Here is a 25,412-nt window from a genome sequence, read left to right on the forward strand (position 1 = left end):
TCACAAGGTGGCTTTTTCCACCCTCACACTACTTCACACCATGGTGTCTGCTCTTTGGGGGGGGAGGGGGGGAGAAAAGCACAACACGTTCCATACTTTTCTCTCTCAGATGTAGTGCTGCGGAACCCCTGAGGTCCAGTGAGGGAAGGACCATGTAGCGTTGCTAGGCTTAGCCAGGCCACCAGCGGCTGGGGGCAGATTGCTTACTACCCTAGCTACTGGGCTAGCCTCAGCTGTTTGGGGCTTTAATTTTTGTTTTGCTTTGCTTTGTTTTGTTTTGTTTAAATTCATAGTCATATGCTTTCCAGTGTGTATCAAAAAAGACAGCAGAATAATCACAGCAATAAAGTTAAGTAAATTTGAAATTACAACTTAAAACTGTTTCTCCACATTGACCTTCCACTCATGAGAAGATATACATGTGTGTGTGTGTGTGTGTGTGTGTATGTATGTGTATGTATATATATATATATATGTATATATATATATATATATATATATAATGTTTCTCCACCTTTTGATAAGTCTAAAGTGACTACTTATAAACTCTACTAATTTAAATACCAACCTAACAAAATGCAAATTTATTCAGAGTGTACAATATGAATTTGAAGCTGCCTTTGGTATACAGAAACCAAGCACAAGACCAAATGCAGTTGTAAAGGTGCGTGTGACCGTACTCCATCACAGAGTGAAGCTTCTGCATCCCTCTTGGACCAAGATATGAAGCGTGTGAGCATCCACCAGTTGATCTGCGCAGGCAGGCAGTGCAAGGATCTACAACTACAGGATGCTTTTTCTTGTATCCAGTACTGATCTGAGAGTTCAAGGATGTTTCTCTCTCCCTGCATTTTAATAGATAGTGTTCTCAAAACAAACTGAACATAGTCTTTATTATTGGTTGTCAATAATTGCCTTCTTCCTGCCAGGCAGTGGTGGCTCACATCTTTAATCCCAGCACTTGGGAGGAAGAGGCAGGCAGATCCCTGAGTTCAAGGCCAGCCTGGGTTACCTAGTGAGTTCCAGGTTAGCTAGGGCTATACAGAGAAACCCTGTTTCAGAAAACAAAACAACAACAAAACGTTACCTTCTTCCTTACATAATTTATTTAAAGTAATTTTAAATGTGTCCTTTTTATGTCTTCTAAGGATGAATATTACATATAATAATAGATACAGCTTTTATAGTACAGTATTTTAGAAAATAAAGTTTTAGCTTCAAGTGATCTCCTGATTGTATGTCATAAAAACTGCAGGTGAATTTCTAAGGTTTTAAGGTTATTCAAAAGCAGTTTACATTTTTGGGTGTATTTATCGGTGTATGTCTATGGTATATGTATGTATATGTTTTCGCATGTGTGCATGAGATGGTGTGTGTGCACATGTGCGCATGTGTGTGGAAGCCAGAGGTCAGCCTCACCAAGGTCTTGCTCAGTTCCCTCCAGGTTACAGTTTTTTTGGAGGCAGAGTCTCTCATTGGCCCTGAGCCTCTGGCTGAGCAGGGCTGGCAGACTAGAGAGGATTATAGAAGGCACCGGTGCCTGGCTTTTACACGGGGCTCTGGGCATCTGAGCCCAGATCCTCATGCTTGCCTAGCAAGCCCTTAACTGACCAAGCCATCACCTCAGCCACAGGTGGGTCTTGTTTGTATTTCTTTCGTTTGTTTTTAAAGGGGAATGCTAAATTACTGTATTGAAAATCTCCCCTTTATGTAAGAAAATGGGTCCAGAAAGACTGAAGTTTGCCAAAGGACAAACATCTGCCAAATGACAAATTCTAGATTAGTGGTTCTCAACCTGTAGGTTGTGACCCCTTCCACAAGGATCGCACATCAGGTATTCTGCATATCAAACATTTATATTATGATTCAAAACAGTTATGAAATAACAACAAAAATAATTTCATAGTTGGGGTCACCACATCATGAGGATGGTGACCTTTTAAAGGGTCATGGTGTTAGGAAGGTTCTGAACCACTGTCCTAGATGGAAACTAAAGACAATCTCATTCTGGGTGCGTGCTCTCTGTCCCTTTCCCTGATGCACTATGATCAGGTGCTGGGGCACTGGAGGGAGGCTGAAAGGCTCTCAGAGACAAACCAAGAGGTGTGGCGATCCCTGGGTCAGACTGGAGGCTGGTGAGGGTGACAGATGCTTATTAAGGCTTCTAGTTCAGAGATTTAAGAAAGGGGCCTTGCTACCAGAAGAAGGAGGGGAAGGAGGGAGAAGAGAGAGTGGGAAGGGAGGGGTTAGTGAGGGAAGGGGGAGGGGAAGAGGGGAGGGGAAGAGGGGAGGGGAAGAAGAAAGGGAAGGGGGAGGGGAAGGGGAGGGGAAGGGGGAGGGGAGGAGTTTTACTGTGACATGATTGAGGTAGAAAGTGCTAAGGTTGATTTTGGACCTGGCTGAATCACAAGTTACATTAAGACTTCTGGAAAGAACTATGGCAAAGACATAGCTGAGGGCTGCTGAAAGTCAGTGGAGACAGTGTGTACCTGGAATCAGTATGGATTTGCAGATGGAAACCAAACAGGAGAGGCTCTGCAGAAAAGCAAGCCTGGGGGTGGGGGGCAGGGCGGGATATGCTTGGAGACTTGGAAAACAACCTAAAAACTGGTTATTTTTTAAGCTGTATCCACATAACTCCTTGGTATTTGATGAAGGACTCTGGCCTTCTGGTGTGACTGGCCTTCTGTGTGACGGGGAAAAGAAGAGAGGTCACAGACCAAACAGAGCAAGATTCAACATAGACTTTAGTGACCATGTGAACTCATCAGAGCTCTGGACTCTCAAAGCCTTGTTCTGCTCATTACAAAACAGACTTGATGTGTATTATCCTGTAGAATGCTGTGGAGCTTAATCATATTATAAGGAACTGCAGACAACTTGCTGCAGATAACTGGGCCCAGGGATCACCTCTCCTGTAACATCAGGTTATGTATGCTCTGGCAAAGTTCAGCCTGAAAATATATGTGAGCATAGACAGAAAATGTGTTTTTTGAAGTACAAAAGGCTACCACACACTGCCACATGGGATAGGCTGTCAGTTACAGAGACGACAATAAGACGAGGCAGTCCTGGCCTTGTGTGGAGAGCAGCTCAGGAAATAAGCTGGAAAAGACAGAAAGAGACAAGGACATGGCCATTACAACAGAACCATCAGAGGGTCCTGCTGCTGTCGATGTGTGTGTGTCTTAGTCAGGGTTTCTATTCCTGCACAAACATCATGACCAAGAAGCAAGTTGGGGAGGAAAGGGTTTATTCAGCTTACACATCCACATTGCTGTTCATCACTGAAAGAAGTCAGGACTGGAACTCAAGCAGGTCAGGGAGCAGGAGCTGATGCAGAGGCCATGAAGGGATGTTCTTTACTGGCTTGCTTCCCCTGGCTTGCTCAGCTTGCTCTCTTATAGAACCAAGACTACCAGCCCAGAGATGGCACCACCCACAACCACCCACAAGGGGCCTTTCCCCCTTGATCACTAATTGAGAAAATGCCTTACAGTTGGATCTCATGGAGGCATTTCCTCAACTGAAGCTCCTTCCTCTGTGATAACTCCAGCTGTGTCAAGTTGACACAAAACTAGCCAGTACAGGGTGTTGCTTGACATCATAAACACCTGTCTGTCTGCCTGTCTGCTTCCCTCAGATCTGCACTCCTGACCTGGTGGTGTTCCTGGCTTGCGCCAACCAGAGGCTCAAGGAGAGATTACAGAAGCGTGCGGAGCAGCAGGGGCGGCCGGATGACAACCTGAAAGCAACCCAAAGGAGACTAGTGAACTTCAAGCAGAATGCCGCCCCACTAGTAAAGTACTTCCAGGAGAAGGGACTCATCGTGACTGTAAGTTGGCTTCACGGGGACATGACTGCACAAGAATGACCTTCAGACCTCCAACCAGCCCATGCTCTCACTTGGAAATGATCTTGATTTTAAGGAGTGGCTTTGGGGTAGTCATTTCTAGTAATATCCCATGATTTAGCAATAATGATTTTTAAAACCTTGCATTTTAGTTGGATTTTTATGAAAGAGGATGAGTTAACCTTGTCTCAGTTCTCTATCATCTGAGTTTAAAGTGGTTGAAGCCACAGCCTGGGTAGTTTTAAGCAACATGTGCCCATTTCTCTGTTTATCGAGGCCTCATGACCTCAGTAGAGAGCAGTTGGCGTGGTGTGGCAGGAGAGTTGATGTTTAAGTTGGCCTTTGTCATGTCCTATGAAAGGTAACGGATCCTGACTCTGCCGTAATGTTCTCTGATGGTTTGTCGTGTAAATGAGAGCTAGAGTTGAGATGGGAGGTGTCCATCTTTCTGATCCTTTAATAGAGTGCATGCATACACACACGTGCTAATGTAAAGGTTTTCCTACATGCTAGGTTGGTTCTAAGGTTGTTGATATTCAGTGTTCCAATGAAGGATGATACTAGGCCTTCAGACCCTTCATGTCTAAGTGTCAGCTTCAGAGGTAAAGGCCAGCCTGACTCAAGTATTAAGTCACAGCAAAGACAGAGATCATGGGCCAGAAAATAGTTCCTTGTGCCACAAATCCACAGCATGTACCCAGCAGCTGGTCTATGGTCGGCAGACTCAGTCCGCACTTTCCTGTTCTCTGTCCCTTTACCTGAGAATGGGAGTTCTTGCCTAGTGGGCAAGTGCATTCCTCTGGGAATTTGGTGAAAATGATGTCTACCCACCCCGTTCTTTCAGTGTTTATGTAACAACCGAAGCACAGTCACAGCCCTAAGGATGCCTGGGTGAACACATCTTAATGCCCTGAGATATGGCGAGTTAATAGTAATCTCTGTGCAGTCTTCATATTGTGATTTGTGCTTTAAGTCAGAGTTGTAAATCTGATCTGGAAACAACTTATCGGGCCAGAGGTCATTTATTTATTTATTTATTTATTTGGCTTAAACAGACACTGAGTTCTAAGAAAGATTTGGGAACGTTGGGGTGGATTTTTCTATGATGTGTGTGTGTGCGTGCGTGAGCGTTGTGTTTTGCTCACCAATTAACAGTGCTGATTCCTGCCTTGTGCATAATAAAAGAAATTAACCCCACAGACTAAATCCCAACTGCAAGAAACAAAGCCAGAGTTTTTAATGATATGTACAAGGTTTAAAGGTATCACGAGCTGTCCTGATGACTTGCCTGCCTCTCACCTTCCTCACAAGCTGAGCAGATTTCCCAAATGAATGCAGAGTGAGGAGTGCTAATTTACTAATATTTTGCATGGAGGTGAAGTGCCACTGCCTGTAATTGAGGGAGGCTGTGACAGTGGGGCTGGCAGCCTGTGACCTCACTGCTGTAGTCAAATGAGTCCTAAGATAAATGCCTCTAATTACAGGAGAAAACTTGCCCTGCGAAGTCACCTTTTGGAAGTCAGGGAACACAGGCTGAGCTCCCAAGAGGATAATTTGGAAAAAAAAAAGAGAGAGAGAGAGAGAGAAAGGAAGGAAGGAAGGAAGGAAGGAAGGAAGGAAGGAAGGAAGGAAGGAAGGAAGGAAAAGGAAAGAGAGAGAGGGAGAGGGAGAGTAGCTTGCCAAAGTCATAAACACTGTTGAGACCGTTTTCTCTCTCAGCCCCGAGATCATGGTTTCCTTTCAGAACTCTGTGGCACTCCTGTTGTTAAAGATGAGCTAAGTAACAAAAATGGCCATCTTTCCTCATCACCGCCATGTTAAGATCTTAATAGAAAAATCTATCAATTCATAGGTTAGACTCAAGGTTTTTCCTTTCTCTCCTCTCCCCCAGTCCCTGCCCAGCTTCTACCCACTACTTCCAACGGTCTCCTGTGGTCACTTAGTAAATATTCACTTAGAGATTACTCTGCTGGCTGTGAGGGGTGTTTGGCAGTAAGGGGGATTACTGAGTTAGGACACTGTTCTCTTGTTGTAATAACCACTGTAACCAAACGCCACTCAGGGAAGGGAAGGTCTATTATTTCTTTCAGGTTACAGTCCATTGTTGAGGGAAGCCGGGGGGGGGGGGGGGCACTTGAAGCAGAAACCAGAGAAATGCTGCTCTCTGGTTTGCTCTCTCAGGCTGTTCAGCTACCCTTCTTCTTCTTCTTCTCTCTCTTTTTTAATCTTTAATATTTTTTACAGTCCAGTTGTTATCATCCTTCCATTCTGCCCTCCCTCCAACAGTTCCTCATCCCATTCCTCCTCCCCCTCCTCTAAGAGGATGTCCCCACCCAACCCCAAACACACACCCATAAACCCCTAGCCAAACTAACTAAAGGGCACAAAGACAGTATCTATATTAACAAAATCAGAAACGAAAACATAACAACGGAAACTGAGGAAACCAAAAAAATCATCAGATCCTACTACAAAAGCCTATGCTCAACGAAACTGGAAAATATAGATGAAATGGATGTTTTCTAGACAGATACTATTTACCAGAGTTAAATCAAGAGCAGGTAACTATCTAAACAGGCCCACATCTCCTAAGGAAATAGAAGAAGTCATTAAAAACTTCCCAACCAAAAAGAGCCCAGGGCCAGATGGCTTTAGTGCAAAATTCTACCAGAACTTCAAAGAATAGCTAATGCCAATACTCCTCAAACTATTCCATGAAATAGAAACAGAAGGAACACTACCTAACTCATTCTATGATGCCACAATTACTCTGATACCTAAACCACCCAGAGACTCAACAAAGAAAGAGACCTTTCAGATCAACTGCCTAGGGATGGTACTGCCCACAGTGGGCCTAAACCTTTCTACATCAATCAGCAATCAAGAAAATGCCCACACATTTCCAGAGAACAGTCTGATGGGACACACTCTTGGTTGAGATTTTCTCTTCCTAGGGATGTCTAGTTTGGGGTCATGTTGACAATAACTAAGACAGGCGCACAGAACCCCTATATAAAGCTAGGCATGGCTGAGATTATGTGCATCCCCAGTGCTGAGGAGGGACAGAGATAGGAGGACTGCTGGAGTTGGCTGGTTGGTCAGCCAGCCTTGCTAAAACACAGTGAGGCTTAGTGAGGAACCCTCATCTTGAAAGGATAAAGCAGAGAGCAATAGCATAGGTCGTCTGACGCCCTCCACATGCACGGCACACGCAACCATGCACACGCATGTAGGCACCACACACATAAAAATTAGATGAGAGTAAAGACTCAGTTTCTTCCTGGACTGTTTCAAGCTCATAGAACAGTGCTTGCCCAGGACACCGTATGTTCCTAGTATGTGAGGAGTGTATAATTTGTGGGGAAACATATATGAAGCTATGCACCATAAACTGAACGGAAAGATGTTCAGAATCCCTTGCATACTTTTTGCAGTCTCAGGGATTGGATTTCCTGCAACAAACAGAACAGACTCCCTCCCCATCCGTGTAGAAGGATTAACCGCTTGCCTCCCGAGGACCACAGAGAGGAGAAACTTCTTGGTGCTTCTCTTAGGTCCCTGAAGTTCAAAACTTTATATGAAACCTCAGCTCCACTGCCGTTTAATATCCTAACGCCCCACAAGGTAGGACATAGCTAAGCTGTGTACCTTGTGATGTCGGTACAGCTAGAGAAAGGAGGTGACATGGTGGTGGATGACAATGTTGAGACCATGTTTAACATGCACCAGACATCTTGATTGTATGTCTTACGTGCCACTGGCATCACTCAATGGACACCTATGTATCCTGCAGACAGCATGACCTTCTCTGTAACTCACATACCTTACCTGTAAAATGGATCTCATCCCCCATGCTGTCCCACTGTGCTTATGAGGATTGACTGGACAACATATGTGTAAAGAGTCCATAGACTGTGAAAAGAGTCATTTAGCGGGTTGACATCAACGCAGGATTTCTGTGTCTCTTCCTTTTTCTTGTACTCCCTCCCCCCAATGCTCATCTTCTAGGATCTGAAACTCTCACTAGTAAAACTATGTCTTTTGAGGAAACTACTGTTGTCCCCCAAATAGATGTTCTTGAAGAAAACCCACATTAATAATGAAGGGATCTAAACTTTCATAACAACTTGCTGTTTTCTTTTAAATGTGCCTGTTAATGAATTACTAAGTTGACCCAATAGCTTTGGTTGTCTATTTTGTGGTGCCTGGGATTGAACCAAGGGTCGTATGTATGCTAGGAAAGCCCTCCACCACTGAGCTATGTCCCTGGCCAGGGATTTTTTTTTTAACCAAACGTATCACCACCGAATCGAGATGTGTCTGAACAATGTAGTTAAATTGTAATGGACATCAACTGATTCTTTTTTTTTTCCTACTTCTTCATCGATTGTTTATCTGTTGGGAGCTGGGACTAAAGAAATAGCCCATCTTGACTGAAAAGAAAATCTAATAGTCAGAAGGGCAGGGACAGTGCGCCAGCTCATCAGGATCTTGTCAACATTCTTCCAGTCACACTGAGCTCCTCCACGATCGTTTCGTTATGTCTGTACATGCAGTCTACACTGAGCTCCTCCGCGATCGTTTCGTTATGTCTGTGCATGCAGTCTACACTGAGCTCCTCCGCGATCGTTTCGTTATGTCTGTGCATGCAGTCCACACTGAGCTCCTCCGCGATCGTTTCGTTATGTCTGTGCATGCAGTCTTGTTTGCAGGGGTGACTTTAAATGACAGGAATTCGGAAGTCTGGTGCATTTGGTTCTTCATGAAATTTTCTTCAATGTGCTGACCTTTGCTCACCATAGTGTTAGACGTAATTTCTCGCCGTGTCTTTATTGAGCCTTACGTTTTTGATTAGAGAGTCAAAAGTTGAGTGTTCCCAGGGTTTGGGTAAAGTTTTTTGGGGGGATTTGGTGTATTTAGAATTAGGGAAGTTGCTTATTGACGTTAACTGAGTGAGCTGACTCTCTCGGTACTTTGGGCACTAGGACTTATGAACTGTGTGACTTTTGGATACTAAGTTCCCTTTTATAGATTTTTGAAATCTCAATGCAATGCTAGCTGTCATCTAACTAATGAAAAGCTAAACAAATATCTAGCTATTTAAAAGCTTAAACAAAACACAAATTTGTTTTTGTTTGAATTATCATTGGTCAAGAAGTCCTTATAACTTTGTTTCTTAGCCTTTGTGGTGTTAGTGGTCAAACCCACTGCCTGTGGATGCCGGGCAAGTGCTCTATCATAGAGACATACTTCCAGCCTAGCTCGGGGGGGGGAAGGGGGGGGGAGGTTGGGAGATGGGCAGACTCGGAAAGCATATATGCAAGACTGCTTTATTTTTTTCATTTATTTATTATTAGATATTTCCTTTATATACATTTCAAATGCTATCCCGAAAGTTCTCTATACCTTCCCTCCGCCCTGCTCCCCTACCCACCCACTCCCACTTCTTGGCCCTGGCATTCCCCTGTACTGAGGCGTATAAAGTTTGCAAGACCAAGGGGCCTCTCTTCCCAGTGATGGCTGACTAGGCCATCCTCTGCTACATATGCAGCTAGAGATACGAGCTCTGGGGGTACTGGTTAGTTCATATTGTTGTTCCACCTATAGCGTTGCAGACCCCTTCAGCTCCTTGGGTGCTTTCTAGAGGAGAGGTGTCCACCCTGCCCGGGAGGGCTCTGCTGCAGAGCACTGGGGGGAGCCATCTTGGGTCCCGGATCCCTCAGAGACTAGTCTGCACAGGTGAGAGTGCAAACTACAGAAGCGACACAGCTTCTGGGACAGGCCCTGTTTTGGGCCTTCATCTTCAGTCAGTAGGCAGGTCCGAACGCCAGATACCTGTGCACCCTCCCTGCAAGAGGAGAGCTTGCCTGCAGAGAGTACTCTGACCACTGAAACTCAGGAGAGAGCTATACTCCCCGGTCTGCTGACGGGGGCCAACAGAATCACAGGAGGAACAAGCTCCAACCAGAGACAACTATAACGACTGCTTTATTTTTAAAGGAATAACAAAAAAGAAAAAACAAAACCCCAAAAACATTTAAGTGCCTGAAAACTGAAGGCCAAAATACAATGCCTGCGTTATTTGCCAAAGTGCACCAAAGCTTTGTGCCTTTGGGCATTTCACTAAGCCGGAAAGACAAACCACTCAGCACCACTGAACAAGCTATTCTTAATGTGGCTGATAATTAGTGAGAGGGCTCAGCCAGGAAGGGTACTGGACGCCACAGTAACACCCTGGGTTCAGTTCCCTAATCCCAGGTGATGAAAGGAGAGAACCTAGTCTCCCAAGTTGTCCTCTGACTGTGTGTGTGTGTGCGCACACACACACACACACGTACACACACACACGTACACACACACACACACACACACATATACACACACACACATACATACATACACACACATACACATGCACACATGCAGAGGAAGAGAGAGAGAAAGAGAGAGGAGAATAAGTAATATATAAGAAAATATTTTATTTGTAAGATTGGGTGATAACCAATGAATCTCTGTAGTCTGTGTTAGATAGTGAAGCAACCATGCAACCATTTCCCCTGTGGACATTTCATAAGAGGAGATGAGGAAATGCAAGACTTTACACTGAGAAGGACGCTATAGTTGGGAAACGGATGAAGAAGCCTCTTGATTTATATCAGAGTTCGCCAGTTGAATTTCTTCAGATAATGGACACATGGGCTAAAAGGAATTACAAGCAGAATTATTCCTTATTCCACTGCACCAGCTGTTGTAAGAGCATGGACAAGTTTATTAGCTAGAGTCTGTATTCTCTCATTTCAGTAATTGCATCATATAATGTTGGGAGTTTTGCTTTTACAGAGTGGGCGTATAAGGGGGAAGAGCAATCCGTTCTTGGCATTCTTTGAAATGAATTTATTTATTTACTTTTTATTTATCTTTGAGGTGGGGTGTCATGTGTTAGGCAGGGGGGTCATGACGCTCAGGCTGAGCTTAGCCTTGCTACATAGCTGAAGATGACCTTGAATTTCTGATCCTCCTGCCTCCACCTCCCTAGTGCTGGTATTATAGGCATGTACCACCATGCTCACCTGGAATACGAAATGTAGGATGTGGAACTCAAGGCCTATTGAAGGTCAGGCAAGCACTCTACCAACCAAGCTGCAGCTTGATCCCCTGAAATGGATATTTTCAATCTGTACACGCACTTGCTCCCCACACACATTATCATCCCCACACACACCCCCTGTCGCTCTCTCTCTCTCTCTCTCTCACACACACACACACACACACACATGCGTGCACACACACTCAGAGAGAGAGAGAGAGCAGAAGCCTCCCAACCTATGCTTGGTTTTTCTCACTTCTCTGTGGCTTGGGGGACACTCAATCACCATGTAACATCAAGCAGGACATGGAGGACACGCTCCTGTCAACGGGAAGGGTGTGTCGGAGTGATGGAGTATTTAAGTCGAGTAGGAGCTGTGACGTGGCACACAAGCCTCTTCTCTGCAGTGGGCACTGTCCCAGAGCTCAGAAAGCTCTGTGGGCTTTCTTCATCTGCCCTGCACCCCCTTCTCAGTTAGGGGATCTCCCTACTGCACATCCCTTTGAATTGTATTTCGGTTGCTCAAAATGTTTTTAAGTTAACTAAATAGCTTTTTTTTTTTTTGGTACAAAATGTAGTAATAATACTAGAACCTCAAGATTTTAAGGGATATTGCTGTCTGGGCAAAGAGGATTTGTCAAAGCCTACAGGGTGTGTGTGGGTGAGGGGCCTTCTGGTTAGAGAGTGCTTGCTACCTCAGGAAAGTGTCCTTGCTGCTCCTGGAGGCCGCATCTTTGTGTTGCTCAGGGCGACCTATTTCACTGACCAACCTACACAGGTCTTCATAAGTGTGAACGATTTTAACGGAGCCAGAGCAGAATCGAGGCGTGAATCCCATTGCTTTTCAGCATTGTTGTTATTGTGCACTCTGAAAGGTAAAGTATGACTTCGCTTTCATTTTTTCCTCCTTTACCTTAAAAAGTAAATCAAAAGCCCTGGACAATGAAGTCGTTTGTACACAGTGTTGCCATTATACCAACCAGCAAAGCAAGAGCCACAGTCCTGGGGTGTAAATTATGTGTATTCCTAAACAGCAATAAAATGAGAAGAGCAACCAGGGACTGTATTTATAGCTCCCAGCATTCGGTCTCTGCAAGAAGCACGTGTCCTGACGTCCTTTTCCCTTCCTGAAGCTCACACACTGCCAGTCTTCTTCACACTCCATAGGCAGAGAGTAAGCCAAGTGACTCAGTGAAGCTGCCTCCTCTTGGTTAGAAAATGAAGCTGGAAGTTGGCACCACCCTGTTGCTAGCTCCCGGTGAGAAGGACACTGGCACTGAATTCAGTGTTCTCGATGTGTCGGGCTGCATGGGTGATGGAAGAGCCAGCTTTCAGAGTAAATCACTCCTCTGTTGGCTTTATTGACAGACACTAGAAAAATCAAGTCCGATAGACTTGCTGATGTTTTTAAATTACCTTAAGTGCAAGGGAAGGCATTAGTAGGAGAACTATGAAGCAAATGATTTGGATGCAAAAGACTGGAGGGATGATTCCATAGCTAAAAATGCTTACTGCCAAGTGGATAGTTCACAAGGATCTAACACTCCAACTCCAGGGGGTCCAGGGTCCTCTTCTGGCTTTCTCAGGTGCTCATACATACATATACACAGACACACAGACACTCACATACATAGTCACACACACATACACACTCACACACACTCACATACACACCCATTCACACATACCCACTCACACACAAGCAAATATAAAATCTTTTTTTAAAAGGAAACATTTCAGGGACACATAGAAAAGATTTATGCTAATAGAATCCCAAGTTAAACCCCTAAGTACTGTTGGCGACAGTGTCAGTTTAACAATGTCTTGTTAAGGCTTACACTATCTTTATGGAACTGACTTTGACAACAATTTGTCTCTGAAATTCTTTTTATAGTAAAACAGATTAATAAAGAGTTAATAGACATATGTCACGTCAGGCCAAAGGCTTCATATAAACTCCTTTTTAGGCTACACAGTTCCTGATGTGAAATACACTCACACACACACACACACACACAGATACCACAGCACACAACACACACATGCACACACACACACCTGGTTCTGCCTCAAGATGATAGTGTAATCAAGACAAAAGTCATCTGAAGAACCATTCTAGACTTCAAGAGTTCCAGATTTACTTTAAAATGTTATAATAAGCCTGGGTAGATAGCTCAGTTAGTAAAGCTCCTGCCACCCAAGCGTGGGGATCTGAGCTCAGAGTGTCAGAACCACGTGAAACTGGGCATGCAGTGAGCATCTGTGGTGGCTCTTTCTTTGCTTCCCTGCACTGATCCACATGTGATTGGCAGCTCTGGACTCCTGCTGTCATGCCTGCTTTTCCCATGGTGATGAACTTTATCCCGTCACCAGCCTGGTCAATTGGTCACTCATGGTTTAGTGAGAGACCATGTCTTAGAGAATAACACAGAGAGCAATAAAGGAAGACCCCTAACATTGATTGACCTTTGGCCTACACCCACCTCTCCCCCTCCTCCTCCCCTTCTCCCCCCTCCTTCTCTCCTCCCTGTTCCCCCTCTCTCTAGTCCTTTCCTCCCTCCCACCCTCCTCCTCCCCAACCCTCCCTCTCCCTCTCCCTCCCCTTCCTCTCTCCCTTTCCCTCCTTCTCCCTCCCTGTCCCCCTTCCCTTGTCCCTCTCCCTTCTTCTCTCCTTCCTCCCTCTCTTTCAAATGCACATATAGAGAGGCGCATACACTTTATAAGTCTTATTGGAAACATCGATGAGAAAAGCATTGGAACTGATTAATAACTTTAGAGAGAATGTTCATATAAGTGTCTCTCCCCCAGAGAAGACAGAGCAGATAAAATGCTTAGCAGTCAAGAAAACACAAAACCCTGTTATTGACTAAAAAGTGCTTTCACAAACAACAGTCATCAGGCCTGAGCTTTTAATGTGTCCTGGTCCTAATCAAAACGTGTCACGGTAGCTCATTATCTTCCACTGCATCTCATTGAGGCAACTCTTGTCATTTCTGCATTTTGTAAATTAAGCACAGGAATTCATCACTCCAGGATAGACAACAGCAGTGAATCCTGATGGCTCTGGGCCTTGGGCCTCTGAGAAGCACTTAGGTGTTCTCTTTTGTTCTCAGGAGACACTGACAGATAGATAGACTTGGATGCTGATAGACTCGGATCTACTTTCTTCGGGCATTTGTTACTAGGTAATGACTGTAAAATAATGAAGGTAATTTATAAAAGTGCTTACTCTAAGAACACATAACAATCAAACAGTTGTCAGGCCTCGTTTGTGTCTTTGTTTCCCTGTGCCGGACTTCTCACCTCATCAAGCCAACCAGGTTTGGCTGTCAGTCAGACTACTGGTTATTTTTCTATTGCTCTGACAAAACACAGTGGCTAAAAGCAACTTATGGAAGAAAGGGTTTGTTTGGGCTTATGACTCCTGTCTTAGGGTTTACTGCTATGAACAGACACCATGACCAAGGCAAGTCTTATAAAGGACAACATTTAACTGGGGCTGGCTTACAGGTTCAGAGGTTCAGCCCATTATCATCAAGGTGGGAGCATGGCAGCATCCAGGCAGGCATGGCGCAAGAGGAGCTGAGAGTTCTACATCTTCATCTGAAGGCTGCTAGTGGAAGACTGACTTCCACACAGCTAGGATGAGGGTCTTAAAGCCCACAGTGACACACTTTCACCTACTCCAACAAGGCCACACTTCCAAATAGTGCTACTCCCTGGGCTACGCCTATTCAAACCACGACTGCCCCGAAGGGATAAGAGTCTGTCATGGCCAGAAAGCAAGAGGCAGGCAAGGTGACAGGAACCAGAAGTCGAGAGATCACATCTTAACCACAAACACAAAGCAGAAAGCCAACTAGAAGAGGTACAAGGCTAAAATAACCTCAAAGCCTGGCCCCCAGTTCTGCACTTCCTCCAGCAAGGCTGCACCTCAGAGTCTTTCCAAACAGCGCCATAGCTGGAGACCAGTTGTTCAAATGCTTGAGCACATGAGGGGCGACTGTCAGTCAGATGCCACACACCTTTGGTTTGCTGCAGACAACATGCTGTTCTGTTCTGCTGGGGACCTGGCTTTCCTCTTCCCTTGATGATTTCTGGAGTTATTCAGCTCTATTGAGGACCTGTGTTATCCTGGTGCCCTCACCAGGTGACAGTGGGTCCCCTTTGTTCAACAACTATTCATAGACAAGCCTTGGCCTAGTCAGGACTTTTAGAAACACAAATATTGTGTGGAATGGTCAGAGTTGTAGCTCAGCAATAGAGCATTTGCACACTATATGCAAGGCCAGGTTTGATACCCAGGAAAACACCTTCAAAACTCAAAGATGGTGTATGACCCGCCATGAGCTATCCTCATAGAATGGGTACCACAGATAATATGATGGATGTAACAACCTGAAGCTAGCCCAGGAGAGGACACATGCATAACCCAGAAGAAGGGCCAGCAGAGTGGAGGGGTTAGGATGGAATTCCTCCAGGGAAGGCGGGGAAAGTGGAACTCCGAATGAAGAATGGTTATGAAGCAGGCACAGGCGGGAGCGGGATAGGACAGAGTGAACGTTAGGAACTAGAGTGCTAGAGAACAAATGTGCTGTGGCCAGGGAGGGAGGCACCAAAGGATTAGGTTGAGATGGAAGATCAGCTGTGGCGAGCAGCTTTGAGTAAGCCCTGAGTAAGCGCTTGACAGAACTGGAAGAAGCTAGTAACTGTGTGTATGACAGGGAGTACAGAAGATTCCAGGTGGATTTGGGAAGGCCTGTCCTGGAGTGGTGGCTTGTAACACAAGGCCTACCTCTCTGTGGGGGGAGAACCTCAGCCCTCTGGCTCTAACTTTGAACAGAGGAGCAACTGTGTTCTGTAGAAGAGTGCTCATGACACTCCTGTATCCCAGGTGTGGTGGAGGATGTACCAAGTCTTTTTTCATTACAGCTTTTCATATTTTCTCTTTCCATTGTATTTTTCATATATTGACTGTATTATGTCATGGAGACGTTCTCTGAACATGTCCTTTGGGCTCCTAACTGCCTTTTGTGTCTCAGTGTTTATTTCTTCCTCTGGATCCGGCTTTCTCTAGATTGCTGTAGCCTAATTGACTAGAGTCACTATCCTGAAACATTATCTCAGCTCCTACTATTCCTATGGAGTTTTGGTTTGGTCTCTGCTTCCAGGAGCTGGCAAAAATCAAACCTTCGTTCTGTTATGTTAGGAGCACTGTGCTAGGAATTAGAGAGGAAGACTAAATAGACTTTCTTACAATATTTTGTTGAGCAAATATTAAGTCAACAAAAATTAAAAAGTAAGAACCATAACAAATACTTACATGTTAAATCTGTTACATATACTTATCTCGGAACCAGATACAAAAATTCTAAGAACACAGTATTCGTGTGACCCAAGATGGAAATGAACGAGAAGCACTAGTGGTGTCTGAAGGGTTAAACTCAGGCACCATGAGAGCTTTAAAGAGTTCATTTGCTCAAACAGTGGTTTATGAACTGGACATCAACAGGAGCTGCCAGTGAGGATGCTGAAGAGAAAGGCCTTCCAGGGCACATACAGAAATGCAAGGACGAAAATAATCAGTTAATCAGGTGGGTGGTCCTCATGGCCTGCAGGAAAGCCCCCTCACCCTGGTTATGTAAGGTGGTTGACTGTTTGCCACAAGTTTTCTTTTCATTTATCGTCTCCAGTTACAAGAAACATAGTTCAAATAAGGTTTCCTCCTGTTTTCATATGTATTGTCCCTTAGAAATTTTGCCTGGCTTTGTTGTTCATGGGATCTTCAGCCCTTGTATCTATTTTAGGTTACTTCAAAGTATCCATTATTATCACAAAATAAGAAATTTAATTCTGGAAGAAGTAGGGAAGAGCTGACACATTGTATCAAGTGTTGCAGCTGCCTTACAAAGCTTTGCTCTTTCAGCCATTCAACCACATGAGGTAGTTATTCCTGGGGGCTTTCTATGTGCCTACTGTTCCCACTAAAATGATCACTGTAGCAGGGATCAGCCTTCTGTCCTTTCTCAGATAACCCCTAATTTGCACAATAAACCCACCCAGCCTACTAACCCTGCCTACTAACCCTGTCATTCAGAACACCTACTACTGTCTTCTCCCTGATTTACTTCTTGCACCAACCACTGTGACTCTCATCCAGCTGGCCTCCAGATGTTTCTTAGGCATAATCAAAGTGGATGATGCCTCCCCTACTTAAACCTGATCCCGTGGGGGTGGTGTCTACACAGGTGAATCTCCAGAAGCCCAGGTAGGATGTGGGGGAGAGGATTAGTGAGTGGCCTGGAGGTGTCTGTCCTTGTTATGATGGAAGCGTAAACCAAGAGCTCTGGAATGGCATGAGCTGCACCTGCCACATCCGTGACAACCCCACTGACTGGGTGAACCCAACATTGCAGGTAAGGTTCCTCTAGGCACGGTAAGAGGAAACCAAGAACCTGAAGCTTCATAGTGGAGAGTTGTACTCACTGCCAAGTTCAGGGTTAAAAGTGAGCATGGGGAGATGGCACATTGGCAAAGTGTTCCCTGCATAAGCATGAAGACCTGAATTTGGATCTCCAAAATACACATTGAAACACATTGGCTCCACATCCTCGCCAGCATGCGTTGTCAGTTGAGTTTTTGATCTTAGCCACTCTAATGGGTGTAAGATGGAATCCCAGGGTCATTTTTGATTTGCATTTACCTGGTGACGAAGGACACTGAACGTTGCTTTAAGTGTTTCTTGGCCATAAGAGACCCCTCTGTTGAGAATTCTCTGTTTAGCTCTGTGCCCCCATTTTTAAAATTGGTTTATTGGGTTGTTGGTGTCTAACTTCTTGAGTTCTTTATATGTTTGGTATATTAGCCCTGTTAGATGTTGGGTTGTGGAAGATCTTTTCCCATTCTGTAAGCTGCCTTTTTGTCCTATTGACGGTGTCCTTTGCCTTACAGAAGCTTTTCAGTTTCATGAGATCACATTTATTAATTGTTGATCTTTGTGCCTGAGCTGTTGGTGTTCTGTTCAGCAAGTTGTCTCCTGCTCCAATGTGTTCAGGGCTACTCCTCAGTTTCTCTTCTATTAGATTTAGAATATCCAGTTTTGAGTTGAGGCCTTTGATCCACTTTGACTTGAGTTTTGTGCTGAGTGATCAATAAAGATCTATTTGTATTCTTCTACATGTATAAATCCAGTTAGACCAGAACCATTTGTTGGAGATACTTTTTTCCCCATTGTATAGTTTGGGCATCTTTGTCAAAAATCAATTGTTTATAGGCATATGGGTTTATTTGTGGGTCTTTATTTGATTTCATTAATCAGCCTGTCTGCTTCTGTACCAATATTATGCAGATTTTATTACTATTTCTTGAGGTTAGAGACCCACAGCCAAACCTTAGACAGAGCTTGGGGAGTATTGTGTAGTTGGGGGAAGGATTAAGGGACCTGAAGGGGATGGGAACTCCACAAACGACCAACAGAGTCAGCTAACCTGGACCCTGGGAGGTTCCCAGTAACTGGAACCCCAATCAGAGAGCAAGCATGGGCTGGACCTAGGCTTCCTACACACATAGAGATGTGCAGCTCCGTCTTCATAAGGGTCCCCCAACAACTAGAGTAGAGGCTTATCCATGAATTCATTGCCTGCTGGTGGATCCCATTCCCCTAACTGGATCTGCTTATCTGACTTCAGTGGGAGAGGATTCACCTAGTCCTGTAGTGACTTGATGTGACAAGGTGGGTAGATACTCACGGGGGCCTCCCCCTTCTCAGAGGAGAAGGTTATATGTGAGCATGGAAGTATGTGTGTGCACACACATATGGACACACACAAAGTGGGGATAAGTGAAGAGGAAGAAAAAAAATACAACTAAATATCCAAGGAAGGAATGGGAGACATTTTTAAAATTGGATGTTAATCAAGTCTAATTTCTCATGAATTCTCTTTCCTCCTTAATTCAGACATATAATTTACTACAATGTAAAAATACCTGAAGAATTCACACATTTATTTTGAGACTTCTAGATCATGTGGAAGATTGATGGAAGTATTGACTTTTGACTCTAGGGCTCCTAGGTAAAATAACAAAAGCAATTCTGGATTTAGGAAGGCGTCCCTAGGAAAGGAGCCAGAGCAGATGCTAGTCGCGGTGGGATATAGGCTGCTGTGTGCAGTTGCTGGCTCACTGGTGCAGCCAGTGCAGTGGAAGTGCACAGTGAGAGCTACAAATTGCATGCTGAACTGATGTGTAATTAATGAGTGGGACGGATGGCATGAACACACTCTCAGTGTGAGCAGGAGTTGTTTAAGCCTCATTCATGTGGGTTGAATAAGCTCTTTTGCTAATGTTTCAAACACAAAGCTCAAAAAAATTCATGGTTTTCCTCATGGTCTGACCTCTAACCATTACCAATTCACAAGTTATTTGAAGGTGTTGGACACCATGAGAGATTTCTCAGAAAATACCAGAGTGTGGCTTCAAAACAATTTCCACGATTGCTGTCAAATTTAGGAACAAGGAGAAAAAAAAATAATGGATTTTTGTTTCCTGCCTGAAAATTTAATCTGAAAATGTCAAGCATGCTGTGCATTGTGAGATCATGTCTCCTCCACTCCAAAACTCCAGGCTAAAACTTTAAATGCAGACAGCAGCATCACTGGATAAACACTGACAATTCGCATGTTCATAACAAATCAATTCTGGCTGAGGTCCAAAAGACGGTGTGAGCCCTTACAACTGTATGACTACAGTGGGGTGTGAGCCCTTACAACTGTATGACTACAGTGGGGTGTGAGCCCTTACAACTGTATGACTACAGTGGGGTGTGAGCCCTTACAACTGTATTTCTACAGTGGGGTGTGAGCCCTTACAACTGTATGACTACAGTGGGGTGTGAGCCCTTACAACTGTATGACTACAGTGGGGTGTGAGCCCTTACAACTGTATGACTACAGTGGGGTGTGAGCCCTTATAACTGGATGTGTGCTGTTTCCTACTAAGATCCATCTATCTACCTCTGAAGTCTAGATAAAGTGACATTCTTTGGTCACATAATCAGGCTCGTGTGACTGTACTTTACCTCCGATTATTTATTTCATCTTTTAATCTGAATCTATGAAATACTCAAACTTGATATAGTATCAAGTGATTAATCTCTTAAAATGATTTGAGTAGGTCAATTGACATATAGTATGGTGACAGTATGGTGAAGTTTTAAGTTGTAAGAGAAGAAAACATAGGAATCATCAATTGTCTCAAATTATCTTGTTTCCCTGGGATGTCACCCTGGTGAGACAGGTGATCTCTTTTGGTCCCACACTTGGCAGTGACACACTGGCTTCTACAGTAATTGTGCTTATTTATAGTTTTATCTCTTTGCTATTAACATTGGGTCCATTAATGCCACAACCAACACCCTTATCTTTCTACAGTCTTCTTCAGGACTTGATTTTTCAGTGCCTCGCTCGAAGCCGATCGATTCCCACACAGCATATACTTACTCCGATCATGAACCACATTGCAGTCATATACAGGCCCACTAAGCGCAGCTCATGCTATGTGACACAGAGCCACGTTCTCACTGCTGCACTGGTGTAAGCCTACCTTGTGTCTTTTCAATTCTCATATCTCTTGGTTCAAGTTTTATGTCTAAATTTCACATCAATTTGATTTTGTTTTTAATCTACATTTTCATAAAGTAAATTGTAATTCTTCAAACAATGGATATTTCAGAAATATTGCTCAGTGTCACTGAAGCAAAAGCTCCCAGAGGGAAAATATTTCAGTTGATTTTTTTCCCCATTCTTTCTAAATTCCTGGAATACTGCTTGGTACATCACACAGTAGGTGCTTTGTAGAATATCTACTTAGGGAAACATGGATTTTCGCTAACACCCTAATCACATTCTGGTTTTGGAGAAATGATGATGGATCAAAGAAAGAAAATACCACGTTCAAATGAAATACAGCATCAGCTGTCAAAGGGCAAGGTGGCAGGTCACTCGAACCTCACAGAGCAAAGACAGAAAGATGGAGGTGGGAGGGGTTTGCCATCTCTTCACCCTGCACAAGTTACTCAAGCCTGGGGCCATGGCCTTCTCAGTTGAAAATTCCTCTTAGACATACCTCAGAGGGAGAAGGAGCAGGTTGAAGAAGGACAACTAGAGCCTGAAGCGGGGCAGCTGGCTCAGACAACAATGCCCAGCCACCTCACCTCATTCTGATCATGCAGATGGTACCTACCAGAAGTATTGCTGGTGCCATGGCAACCACATGTGGTTGGCCTTTCACATCCTGATTCTTTCACTCTGTTGGATTTCTGCGAGAGAGCTATTACTGTATTCTAGGAAGGTGGTTTATGCGATTCCTATGAAAGGAACTGAGAAAAATGAACATAGCTCAACTCAAAAGAAGTGTCACCAAACCTGTCACCAGGTGTAAAAGTCTCTCTCTCAGAAGCTACTCTAGAGGCTGTGGTATTGACTTCTCTGTTCCCCCTTCTATTGACGCCCTCTCCCTTCCTCTTTTAGGGGGTCAGTAGATCAGAACGTTGAGGGGCATGTCTCCGCCTCACCTGTTCATGTCTAGGTTGCTATGAACCTGCTTGATTCTCTCACACACCAGAAGAACTCGCAGCCTAGAGAAAGGCTTTCTCTAGGCTGCAAGGACAGATTGCTGCCTATGCCATTAAGTAAAATGAGGGTGGGAGAGGATAGGGGTAACTCCAGGATACAAAACCCAGGGCTGGAGACCTCTACAGTTTCTCAACTTCACTAAACATAAGCACTCAGAGAAGAAGGATGATGCAATGTCGTTATGAGATTAAACAATTTGAGAATCATTCAATATGGCACTCATATCTCATTAGTGGCTAAATGAATGCATTGTACTTATTAGGGTGACTGATAACTGGCTTTTCCCAGTGTCACTGAAGCAAGAGCTCCATTGGAATCTACATCCCGTGCTCCAAAACGCTTTGGAATGAGTCTAATCAAACCATGTTCAGTGTGTTAATAAGTAATAGTTACGTTTGTTGAGTACCTCATGATGGGCAATGGCACAGTAGAAGCCTCTTAGGAAGCTGACACGTGCCTGCTCATCGGTTCTCATTTTTCACATGCTTGGTCATCTCTGGTATCTCCATTCCAAGTGTTGGGTTCTGTGTGGGACTTGCAGATCCATTCCTGAGAGCTACTTACTCATTTCTTTTCAAAATGACAGAATCAGAAGACAACGCCAACAGCTACTTATTTTAATGGAGGCATTTCTCGAGAGAAATGTCAACTACCAATCTGTCTTGGCAGATGCATGCCATGTTATTTTCTGTCTTCTTAACATTGGCAAGCAGGCACAGCCTGGGGGTGTGCAGCTTTCAAGGTAATATCAAAAGGATGGAGAGGCAGTGTTTACTTCTGTTTTTTATTCGTCTTATGTGAAATATTTATCATCCTTTTAAACATAAATAATATTTGTGTGTGTGTGTGTGTGTGTGTGTGTGTGTTTGTGTGTGTACTCAGATGTGGCTGGGTGTCTTAGCTTTTCTATTTTCTATTGCAATGAAAAGACATCATATGACCAAAGTCATATATTAGATAGATAAATAGATAGATAGATAGATAGATAGATAGATAGATACATACATACATACATACATACATACATACATACATACATACATAGATATATAGTTTCATAGATACATAGATTATACATAGATATATACTTATAAAAGCAAGTGTTTATTTGGGGTCTGCAGTTTGGTGGGGAACATGGCAGCAGGTAAGCGGGTATGGTGAGTTCTGAAAACTCACATCTGAGAACCAACCATGAAGCAGAGAGGGAAATAACTAACTAGAAATGGCATAGACTTTCAAAATCTCAAAGCCACTGTAACACACCTTTTCCAACAAGGCCACACCTCCCAATCCTCCCCAAATAGTTCTACTAAACAAGAAGCAATCAGTAGTATATTGGGACTAGTTTCATTTAAACCACCATAGTGGGTGTTGGGAAAGAAGAATTCAGATTAATAAGAAGAAAGTAAAAAAATTTAATTAAATTAAATTTTAAAAGAACTCTGAGTCTAGAATCCAGAAATAACCACAACATTTTTCATGCTGCATTTCTCTAATATTTTGATAATATGATTGTTCATATTGTTCTTTGTTTTCAGTATCTTTATCCTCAAATTTTATCATGACTATGCCTACAACATGTCAGTGGGGTAACTTATTTTCCCCCTTAGCAGCCTCTTCAGTAAAGACTCCAAATTTCAACTCCACAACATCTGTGTAAGACAAATTATGAAAGCTGATTCTGTTGTCTGCCTCTTAAAGAGCACACAAGTGAAGATCCTGTTGGCTCTGATCCTCATATCATGGGGAATTGGAAAGCCCATATTTATTAACAATTATATCATCCTGCCCTCTGGCAGTTACTCTGGAGATCCAGAGAATGCCCGAGACAAGTTCTGAGCCCAGCAAGTTTCCAGCCAGAGCTGATGCTAAGGCACAAGAGAAGCTCAAAGGTGCACCACTTTGCAGGTAGAATTTTGCTTAATTACTTGGAGAGTTCACGGATCTTGAATCCCTTTCCACTTTACAATGAGTCATGCTTCAAAGAATTGTGTTTCCTTACCTCAGACACAATTATAATGTCAGCCAGAGTAATGTGATTTGCTAGTGGAATCTCCTAATCCTACCAAAAGAAAAAAGAAAAAAAGAGAGAGGAAAATGAATAGACTTATTTTTGAAAGCTCTAATAGCTTACAATGATTGGCTTAAAAAAAACCACTGTTTTCACTCATGGAAATACAAAAATAAGAGCAAGACTCCATTCTGCACAAAAAAAAAAAAAAAAACCTTCCCAAGCTTAAAAGAAGAATCAAACCATTAAAGATGCCCTTCAGATTCTAATAATTTAGGTCACATAAAGATGTGTTCTTTTGCGTGAGGAGTATTTTTGTATAATTAACTTATCACTATGGAAAGGCCTTATACTCACACATCTAGAAAGTGGAATTAAGAATGAGTTTTTAGGCTCTGCTCCGAACTTTGTCTCTGTAACTCCTTCCATGGGTATTTTGTTCCCTATTCTAAGGAGGAACGAAGTATCCACACTTTGGTCTTCCTTCTTCTTGAGTTTCATGTGTTCTGCAAATTGTATCTTGGGTATTCTAAGTTTCTGGGCTAATATCCACTTATCAGTGAGTGTATATCATGTATTATTTTGTGATTGTGTTTCCTCACTCAGGATGATGTCCTTCAGGTTCATCCATTTGCCTAAGAATTTCATAAATTCATTGTTTTTAATAGCTGAGTAGTACTCCTTTGTGTAAATGTACCACATTTTCTTTATCCATTTTTTCTGTTGGGGGACATCTGGGTTCTTTACAGCTTCTGGCTATTATAAATAAGGCTGCTATGAACATAGTGGAGCATGTGTCCTTATTACAAGTTGGAACATCTAACTAACCAGTACCCTCAGAGCTCCTTGGAACTATACCACCAATCAAAGAAAACACATGGTAGAATTTGTGGCTCTAGCTATATTTGTAGCAGAGAATGGTCAAGTCGGTCATCAATGGGAGGAGAGGCCCTTGGTCCTGTGAAGACTCTATGCCCCAGTATAGGGAAATGCCACGACCAGGAATGGGAGTGAGTGGGTTCGGAACAGGGGGAGGGTGGAGGGGATAGGGGATTTTCAGAGGGGAAACTAGGAAAGGGAATAGCATTTGAAATGTAAATAAAGAAAATATCTAATAAAAATATTCTGTCTGCTAATTTAAAAAAATAATGAGTTTTTAAAGTCAGGCATAGTAGGAAACACCTTTAAATCCAGTATTCGGGAGGCAGAGGCAGGAGGATCTCTGTGAATTCTAGGCCAGTGTGGTCCACAGAGCCAGTTCCAATGCCAGCCAAAGCCACATAGTGAGACCATGTCTCAAAAGAAAATCTTTTTTTTTTTTAAATCACATTGTGCAAATTTTTCTAGTCCAACATATGATATTGGTAATGTGAAGAAAATAAATAAAAATGCTTAAAAACTGCATATGGTAAAGATAAAAAATAAAAATAGTAAGTCAGCCAGTTGAAAAGAATAAAAAATGGGAGAATTTGGTCCAAAGAAGCCAAACTCAGTAACTGGACAGCTACAGGAAAGCAGTGGACTGTTCTCTGAGCTTCTCGGACTCTCAGCAAGCCTTTGGCCAGATCACTCACCAGCGTCAACGCCCATTGTTTATTGTCTCTCAGTGTAAGTCAAACGGCCAGATACAGTGTCAGTATCCTTCTCCCTCTGTGAAACCTGCCAGGAATTAACCACATCAATATTTACCAAAGCTGAGAAAGTTTGTCAGAGGCAGGACCTGCCACGGATGCATGGATCTTAGGCAAGCTGAGGATCATGGATACTTTGGTAATGATGCCAGGTTGGATTTATCAGACTTTAGACGTTAGGAGTGTATATAGCAGAAGA

General features: G+C 43.4%; 1 protein-coding gene across 1 annotated transcript in view; it reads left to right on the forward strand.

Moving 5' to 3' along the window:
* Ak5 (adenylate kinase 5) overlaps positions 1-25,412 on the forward strand; it is a 190,611-nt gene that overhangs the window by 48,638 nt on the left and 116,561 nt on the right. Inside the window, exon 6 of the mRNA XM_021158164.3 lies at positions 3,644-3,835. Coding sequence (XP_021013823.1) covers positions 3,644-3,835 — 192 coding nt within the window. The remainder of the gene's footprint in view (positions 1-3,643; positions 3,836-25,412) is intronic.

Source organism: Mus caroli, unplaced genomic scaffold (genome assembly GCF_978045245.1).
Source record: "Mus caroli unplaced genomic scaffold, Mus_caroli_1 scaffold_3, whole genome shotgun sequence".
NCBI lineage: Eukaryota > Metazoa > Chordata > Mammalia > Rodentia > Muridae > Mus > Mus caroli.